General features: G+C 33.5%; 1 protein-coding gene and 1 long non-coding RNA gene across 4 annotated transcripts in view; both read right to left on the reverse strand.

Moving 5' to 3' along the window:
• LOC114331211 (probable G-protein coupled receptor Mth-like 6) overlaps positions 1-7,721 on the reverse strand; it is a 102,877-nt gene extending 95,156 nt beyond the window's left edge. For 2 of the 3 annotated variants that reach the window (XM_028280706.2, XM_028280708.2), the window contains exon 1: positions 6,917-7,721. In XM_028280706.2, the coding sequence (XP_028136507.1) occupies positions 6,917-7,574 (658 nt within the window). In that variant the 5' untranslated portion in view covers positions 7,575-7,721. The remainder of the gene's footprint in view (positions 1-6,916) is intronic. The other variant, XM_028280707.2, reaches the window with a different exon arrangement.
• On the reverse strand, positions 1,930-4,026 carry LOC114331212 (uncharacterized). Its single transcript, XR_003652599.2, has 2 exons — positions 3,873-4,026; positions 1,930-2,250 (listed from the first exon to the last, which is right to left on the reverse strand). It is a non-coding gene; the product is annotated as an uncharacterized LOC114331212 (long non-coding RNA).
• Positions 7,722-9,739: the final 2,018 nt, after the last annotated feature.

A 9,739-nucleotide genomic window follows, 5' to 3' on the forward strand; every position in this document is an offset into this window, starting at 1 on the left:
TTTGGCCCAAATGTATCCTCACTGCCAGTCACTGGAACACAAATATGCTCAAAGAGAAGTCCAACGGTTTTAAATCATACAATTTATGGGACCAATTCTGATCATCCCAACCAGAGAGTAGGTACCTACACGACCATGAAATATTTTATGCAGTAATGGAATTGTTTGGCATGTGACAGCGTTTTGTTGAAACCACATGTCGTTCAAACCACAAAGATTTTTTGTTCCAATGATGTCTCTAGCTCAAAATCTGGACCAAATTTTCTTGCACTCAAACCTTTTTTTGGGTGGGTGGGTGGGTGGGTGGTCTATACGACCGACGGCAGCGTTTGTCACCGGCCATGGTTCGTTCCGAGAGCTGTATCTTGTATCAGTTAGACTTTATAAGAATGGAGATGGAGATCGTCAGTTAATATACGCTATAGAGAGCTTCTTGAAGTTTTTTATTGTTGTTCACGACGCTTTTCCTGAACTTTTACTAATACTCTCACTCACTGCTTCGATACTGACATGTGAAGTGCTTATTTTGGACGACCAATGTATTTAGTATCACCAATTGATCTAGATCTTTCTTCACATTTGACAAAGTTAAATCAATATTCCGACAATATTACACCTTTGGGGAAACACTGACGCAAGTGCAAAATTTTTCACAAATTGAGTTATCAACACTACGATATTCCTAATACTCGTATTTGTCTGGGGAAACAGAAGTCAGAATTGTAACTCTTCCGTCTTTCGTTAGATGACGTGTATGTCATTATGCTCTCTCTCGTGTAACTCTCAACGAACTGTCAACAACACAGTGTTGACAGTTCGTTGGTAACTCTCCATTCTTACTAACCCTACACTGTCAGCTGTCAACCTGTTTTTGTTTTTTTTTTTTGTCAACACTTTGTTGTACTACCAAATGGCGCCAAATTCAAATATTGCATGAGTTTTGGGACTCCTATTAAATTTAATTTTATCACTTACATACTTATTATGTAGGTAGTTAACGGTAATGTCACTTAATTGGGTAATTCCACAATGTTACTTGAATACGTGTAATGAAGGTATTAAACTGGCATTAACATAAACCACATTTGGTGAAAATTATTTTTTTATCATCATAAAAAATTCCTGTATATAAAATAAATAATGAAAATCTAATCAATAATTCAAATTTAATACCTATTATTCTGGATATTTCCTTATTTTACGTGATATCATACATTATATTATTATGTAGTCGTATGTACATATATGTGTTGTTGTGGGTTTTAACTAATGTTAATTTAATATACTCGTAGGTGCTTAGTACACTTGTTTCTAAAAAGTGTGTCTGGTACCATATAATGCAATGTGATAATTGGCAAACTAAAAACTAGATATACTAATATGTAAACAATTGAATAATTTAAATTTACTTAAAAATAATTTTTAAAAATATGGTTCAAGGTTTTATTTACGATTTAAATAGAAATACACATTCTGAACGAATCGGAGACAAAAAACACAAGCCTTCCACGGTAAATTAGGTATAGTCCGTTTCACCCTTTTCGACAAATTTGATATTAAGAACTAAACTGTCAATCAGATTACCAACGGTAGAGATAAATTTATTTTTTAAATTAAAATTAATCAATTGCAATTGAATTACAGTAATAAGGTAAGATGTCCAAATACCGTCCCCCTAAGCAAAATCTTAAATTCTGAAATTTAATTTAGATATAATGGAAACAACTTATTTAAGCAACTCAACTCTATACCTAAGAGTTTTGCTAATACGATTCTACTCAATAAATTTTCTTTAACCAAAATTAAATAAAAAATCAAAATAAGGCAAATTTAGGTTATTTAAAAATGGTATCTCAATTCCGTCCCCCACCCATTCCCAGATAAAATCTATCATTTTTTTTTTGTAAAACATGATTTAAACAGTATTAATACTTATTTTATTAAATTTATTGAGATAGGAACATGTTTATGCATTTTATACATGTTATATCTATTTATACATCCATACATAAATCATAAACAAAATTTTTGACTTTGGTTGAAGATGAACTCATCTCAGGACACCACGAACACCTGATTCATTTTTCTCTTCACTTTTCTTGTCAAAAACGTTTTCAACACTAGAACTATCCTCATTATCGGTTGACACCAATAGACGTCAAAGGTGACGGATTTAGGAATTTCGTAATATAAAACATGGCTGCTGCTCGTGACGAAACCTCTATGGACGAAACGAGTAGAACAACATGGCTGTAACAACACAAATATAATATTCAAAAAGCATTCTACTATTACACAGGTAAACACACAGTTTGCTGCCGAAATTTTTTTTATTGTTTCTAGGTAATTTGGGTCTGCTGAATCCAAAAATGCCACCAGATTTGCTCCATCAGATCGCTTTCAGAAAATACGACAAAAGATCACATTTCTAACATATACGGTAATTTAACGCAGCCCTACCTACATATATGTAGTGATGCTACCCATGAAATAAACAAAACACGAATAAAAAGTAAGATATTTATTGTACAACAATATACTTACAAAAATAATGACACATATCTGCCAAAAAAACTTAACTTTCCATCTAACCTTACCAGCGTCGCAGCAAAAATGTGTTATTCAGCGTACCTAAAAACCTCCTTTTATATGATTTTCTTGCAAAGGCTTTAAAAAGACGGTCTCTTTGAAGACTCTAGCAGTAATCTACCATCATGTGATTACTTCATCTTCCCTCATACCTCTCTTCCATCGTTTTGATATCTTGGTGGAAGCGTCCCCCTTGTTCCTCACTAAGGTCACCAAGATTTTCTGGGAAACGGTCTAAATGGCTGTAGAGGTATTTTAATTCTCATATGACAACCGTGTTTGTTAAAGTTGTTGAGCATTTCTTCCACTCTAATGCCCAATTGGTATACTTCCATATCTGTTGCCATTATGTAGAAGGACACACTTTAAACTTCGTTTGGAACTGTCGATAAAAAGACACCAGTGATCTGGTGTATACTCCGATACACCCATTTCTTCTAATAGTCCTTTAATATTGTTATAAAAAACCATATCATCTTGCTGAGAAAAAAAGGCAAAAGATCTTTTTCTCTATTACGGTAGTATGTAATTTTTGTGTCTGGGTGAAGAACATTCCCATTGTTTTAGTCTGGAGGCAAGCAACTCGGATGAATCCTTTGGAAGGTTCAAAGCTCTCATAAGATCGCTTAGCTCTTCATGAATAAAGCGCTCAGGACGTGTTGAATCTTATTCAAAATCACTGTCGTCTTCCCAAATCTATTAGTCTGTAGTTCGTCAGATAACATTTCGACATTATCCTCTGGTAACGTAGATAGACTGCTAAATATTGGAATGGGTATCTGCTCAAGCTGATGTGGAATTGGTCTTATTGCTGAATCCAGGTTAGGATGGTCTTTGCTGAATCGTCAAAATGATTTTTTGGTTCCCTCCATACCATTGGAACACCAAACTTTAAACATTTTCGTTGTTCTTTCGTCCACTGTCGCAAGTTTTCAAGACAAGTTTTGCACACTACATGTGGAGCCTAGGATTTAGCTTGATCTCCTAAATGAACACCAAAATAGGCTTGATATGCTCTTTTGTCCATTTGCCCATTTGTCTTAGAATTTGTTAAGTTTGTATATTGCAATTATAGTGGTGGAATATACAGAAATGTAAAAATATTTAAGTTTTTGATGAGTATGTTATATCTCGAAAACTAGAGCTGATACAAAGAAAAGGTTTGTATTTTTGGAATCAGCACAGATGAATGAACTAAAATCAGTTGATTTTTTTTCGGCAGCAAGACAAAAATTTTTTTTTGTTGGGCTGTGTTATCAATCGTTAAATAAGTCCAAACTTACCTTGAAGAGTAATATAAGTATTTAAAATTTAATACACACTGTAGCACGCTACTACAAAAATTATTTATGAAAAATTAAAGAGTAACTGAAAAGAACAAAGAATCTACGCCACTGTCACTAGTAAACTGAATCGTTTTGAAGAATTTCCTTACTATCTCGCAAGGTTGCAGTACTGTCAGTAGAAGTTACAGTGGGGGACGAATTTAGTACAGGGGACGGATTTTGGGCACTTTACCTTATAGTATACATGTTATAGTTCACAAGTACAAGTTACAGTATACAAGCTGATTATCCAGTTTGAGTTGACTATATTCCTAGTTCGAGTCAACTCAAACAGCTGGTTTTAGTAAAAGTTGATTTTAAATGTAAAATGAAGTTTTATATTTAACAGTTACTAGTATAAGTAGACCCCAACTAGAAAAAGTATACTCTTCCCAATGCCAGTTAGTAAGAGTTGATTCTTTCCCAAGCATTAGGTCAACATTTACTAGTCAAAGTACACTCCAACTAGAATGAGTAGATATGCGTCTAAAGAGTAAACCCAAGGTGATAGTGTCAAATTACTTGCTTTTGCCCTCGTTCAAGTGATTTGTATGTTCAAATCGTTCAAATCGTGATAAGTAGTTGAAACATTCAAATCACAGAGATTCGTACTCATCAAAAAAGCACGTGAGATTCTACATTTACTGATTCGATCAAGGAATAGTCAACTCAAACCAGTAAGAGTTGATTCTCTTTTCTCGCGATCAGTGGCGTGCTGGAACTTTTCAAGCGGCCCGGTGATTTTATAGGAAAGCGGCCTCCCATCGCTATTTTACCTTCTATTATAAGAATTTTTATTCATTATTTATAATGCCGCGGCCTCTCGGTGATTGCACTGATTCATTTATATGGGCAGCACGCCACTGCTCGCGATCTACTTTCACTAACAAGAGTAAGGAAGAGTCTACTTCAACTAGTAAAAGTTAAATTAAATTTTTCAAATCAACTCTTACTGTTCGTTTTAGTTGGAGTTGACTCGAACTAGGAATAGTCAACTCTAACTGAAAATCAACTCGAACTGTAACATATACAGTAATAGACAAGCGGCACACCCAAAAAAAATGTTTATTTCTCGAGATACTGATCACAGTTGGTGAATGGCTTATTTTGGTCTTACTTTACATTTTTGATGGTGCTGAAAACGAAAATGTTGTTTATTTTGAATTTTAAGTGGGGTAATATTGTCAAAAATGCAATTTTACCCGAAAGCAAGAAATCACGTTATTAATCAAAACACAGATTAATCATACCGTTATTAATCAAAATTCAGCGTTAGCGAAATGATATGAAATTATTTTAATTTCGAGATTTTGGGATTTTACTTTGGGAAATTCTATTCAAGTAAATTTTATTTCATTTGAGCGACATTATATTTTCCATAAGATGTGTGCGGTGTCCTTTAATACAAATGTTTTGTACTTTTATTTATATTATTTATATGATTTCTTCTTCTTCTCGCATTCCTTATGCCCTTTAAGGGCATCGGCATATGTTTTCAATAAATATAATAATTTATAATGTATAATTTCTGTGAAAAAATTGCGGCTTGCGAAAAATTTAAATTTTGAAAAGTGGCTCGGACTTCGGACTATCAAGAAACTACCCCTGCCTATTAAGTGCCCACTTAATGTACTCCCTTTTAAGACTTTTACTCTTGTTTGGTGAAGCAAAACTTGTTTCATTACATCGTTGTTCTTGGTAGGACTGAATCGTGACTTGAGTCAGAAAGTCAGAAGAGACTAGCAAGTTTGTTCAAAATTAACCCTGTAAAACTTTTCGTAATCACTATTGCTATACATATATAAAACGGTCTCAAAAAAAGTGTGAAAACCAAATAAGACAAATAACAAAAATACAAACAATAACAATTAACAAATACAAACAATAAATTCATCAGATTACAGATACTTTTCAGAATGGTCAAATAACTAAATTATAACCATACAAATAATTATTAACAATAATTACTAAAAATACCAAAGTACTTAATTGTATTAAAATATCAGAATTTTTTATACGAGATGAAATGTAGAGTGGGATGTTAGGCATTAATATAATAAATCTATTGTATGTATTTGAACACAAAACACATCTGTTGTTTATATTTTGTGCACCGGATCTCCGACCAAACAATCAGACAATAAAATGTATCAAGTTGCATAATATATAGTGTGTCACAGAAACATTTCGTAATTAAAAAATTATCTCATTGTGTAGAGAAGGTAAATAATAATAGTAGGGGAGGAAAGTATGCTTAAATGTGCAGTTACTCGAGCGTTATGGGGACCTATTGGGTTGTGAAGATTAGGAATGGGTGTTTGGTTCGTAAATATAGCCCACAGGGCAACATTTTGTAAAATATGGTACAGCAAGCAGTCTTTTTTGTACAATTTTTTCTTCGATGATTTCAAATTCATACAATTCCGTACCTACTGTAATCTATACATTTTGTTGGGAGTTTTGATTTCAAAATATTTACTTCGGTGGCAAAAATTTCGTGTCTCTTTATCTTATCTTCGGTACAATTGTAAGTGGAACCTGCATATTCTTCCAAAATTTGTCCGCAAATGCAACATTTTTGGACTTTTCGAGGGACTGACAGTGCAAAAAAGTCACAAGAATAAAGTGGATAGTCACTCTTAACAACCACATTATTTGAAGAATTTGCAGTATATAAAGAGATTACAAAAATAGAAGATCACAAAAATTGCGGGTTTTGGTAAGACAATAAAGAAGAGACGTAAAAATAAATCTTGAAAAAGGTTGTTAAATAATGTATTACAAAGACCTAAGTACCTATATTATATTAACAGCGATTATTGGAAAGAAAAAGTATTGAAAAGAAGGATATTGAGAGGAAAGGTTGTAAAAAAGTATGTAGAACAATTATAAAATAGAATTAAGAAATTAAATGTAAAAAAAAATCAGCCCATGCTTTTAAGAATTATTGAGCTATTGAGCTTTATAGATAAAAGATAAATAAAATGTAACAATTTACTTACCCTCTGGATCTTCAATTTTCGTTGAAAACTTCAGATCAATTCCATTGTTATAAGTGTCCACACAATTTGATCCATTGATGAAACTTTTCCCATCACGACAACACTTTTTAACACATCGTATATCAGAACATACATCCTCATCTTTACAATGTCTTCGCACAAAGCCTTCTTTGGTTTCATCTTCACAATACTCGCCTTCAGATGTATCTCCATGTCCATCCAAACTGGATGATACGGAGTCCACAACTATCCTACACAGCGGTAATCCAACTTTGATCAGATTCTTATGAATGAAAGTGTGATTGAAATTGCCCTTAATTCCACAGGAATGGGTATTTGGTTCGTAGATATAGCCCAAAGGGCAGCATTTTGTAAAATATGGTCCATCAAGCAGTCTTTTTTGTACAATTCTTTCTTCGAAGATTTCAAATTCGTAGAATTCCTTACTGTAATCTATACATTTTGTTGACAGTTTTGAATTCAAAATATTTACTTCGGTGGCAAAAATCTCATGTCGCTTTATCTTATCTTCGATACAATTGTAAGTGGAATCTGCATATTCTTCCAAAATTTCTCCGTAATTGCAACATTTTCCGAGGGACTGGCAGTGAGAAAAAGTCACAAGAATAAAGAGGATGGACACTTTTAACAGCCACATTGTTTGAAGAATTTACTTCTTTTTTAAAACTAACGTTGACATTGTATTATGTCGCAAAGTTCTTAAGATTGTCGAGGAATCGAGCCCGTACCTTTATCCCGCGTGATAGAAAGCTTGCCGGCAAACTAAGCGAGTTTGAGAAGAGAATGAATGAGTAATAAACGTTAGAGGATGTACCGTTGCTGCTTTTGTCTGGCGTCTGTCATAGTACGAGAAAATTATATAGACTGCGCGGCATAACTTAGGAAGATTGTCAATAAACTATAAACAACTAATAAATGTTAATATTATTATTTTTTAACACTAGAAAGTCGGAGGGGCCTATTTGGCCCCTGTTGCGATTTGAAGTTATTGTAGTTTTTTTATTTGGGACAATAATAATTTATTTTATGACTTTTAATATTTTGATACAAAGACTTATTTAACACAAAAAAATATTGTTTACTAAATTTATTAAATGGTTTTTCTAACAAATCCAGCATACAAGTCTAAAGGGGCCAAATTGGCACTGTGTAAGTTATTATCGTTTTCTAAGAAATTCGACGAGCCTTTCTTTCAAATTCCTGTCGGATGGGTAAAATTATATTTATGTATGTTTATTGTAAATGGTTATCCTTATACTGGTGCTGATCATCTACGTAATAAAGATAAAATTGTTGGTGAACACAAGTGAACACAAAGATACAATTGTGGGTGTAGAGGACCAAATGACGCGTCTTTATACTACAAAAGTAACTTCAAGACGATGGCCTATGTACGTGTTTTATAATACTCTTGACTTGAAAGCAATAAATGCATGGATTATTTATAAAGAAATAACTGGAAGTAGACTCAGTCTTTGTAAGTTTATTCTTCGGCTGTGTGAAGAATTATGGGTTCCATACCTTGCCTCCCGAAATCTGGAACTACTCCTAGCAACACCAGGTCTACCAACAACTATCATTGTTACTATCCAAAAACGACAAAAATATCAGTTGAAAATATTTTGTAAAGGAAATCATAGTTCCAATCATTGCCGCGGCTGTAACAAGGCAATGTGTGGCAAATATGAAAAACTGCAAACTGTATGCTGTTCCGAATGTTTTTGATAGGCAGCGAATGTGTTAAACAATGAAAGTAAAAAATAAAATCAGATTCTATCGTCTAGAGTAGATTTAATTTCTTTAAACTGAGTTTTAATTGATTAAAGAACGTGGGGCCAAAATGATCCCTTCCGGCTTTCTAGATAGGTAAGCTAAGCCCGACATTCTAGTGTTAAACAAAACATATCAAAACATTTCACTCATTTCATGGTTTCCCGTTAGAGGTCGTTCTAACCATACTCCGGTATAAATATTTCATATTTATACCGATCCGAACGGACGTTTTGATTCAGATGGGTCTTCTTGCAAAGCCGTCTTCATAACGGGTAAACCTAGAAACACGTGTCGAGGGATGGCAAGGGTACCGATTTGAATCAAAACAAAATCGTTTATTTTCATTTATTTTTAACATATTTTATAGTTATTTATAAAAAGTATTATTGCCCCTTTTCGTGGCCTCCACTCGACAATACGTTTTGTATACAGTACGTAAATCGTTCAGCTGGACATAGGGAACATACATTGTATATATTTAAATACATAAATACATACATTGTATTAAATTGAGATAATTGTGGCAACTAAGCTCTCTCGACGACAATATGGTTGTTAGCATTAAGGGGAATTAACCTCAAAATTGACAACTCATTTCGACTGAAACACATAAACGTCAAAATATGACAATGCAGTAGCTAAATATTTTTGGCCTAAGGGAATGGGAAAACTGTTTAATTTTGAAATTAGTTTTTAAATAAAAAATATTTTTAAAATTAAAGTAAAATTATATTAACTCATTAATCTTAAACTTTGTTTTTGATTTATTTATGGACAGCCTTGCTTCAAAACTCACACATTCTATTCGTTCTAACAGCTCTATTGCACCAAAATCTCGTTCTCGGACAGAAGCTTCAACTAACACAGGTTCGCGAAGTTGCCACAATTCTCTCAATGTATATTCCCTATGTCCAGCTGAACGATTTACGAACTGTAATACGAGGCCAAGAGAAGAAGCACTACGGAGCAGAGGACGATGATCTGAAGCCGATGTTATCTGTAACTGGATGCAAGCTGCAGAAAACAGAT

This window comes from Diabrotica virgifera, chromosome 7 (assembly GCF_917563875.1).
Source record: "Diabrotica virgifera virgifera chromosome 7, PGI_DIABVI_V3a".
NCBI classification, from domain to species: Eukaryota; Metazoa; Arthropoda; class Insecta; order Coleoptera; family Chrysomelidae; genus Diabrotica; species Diabrotica virgifera.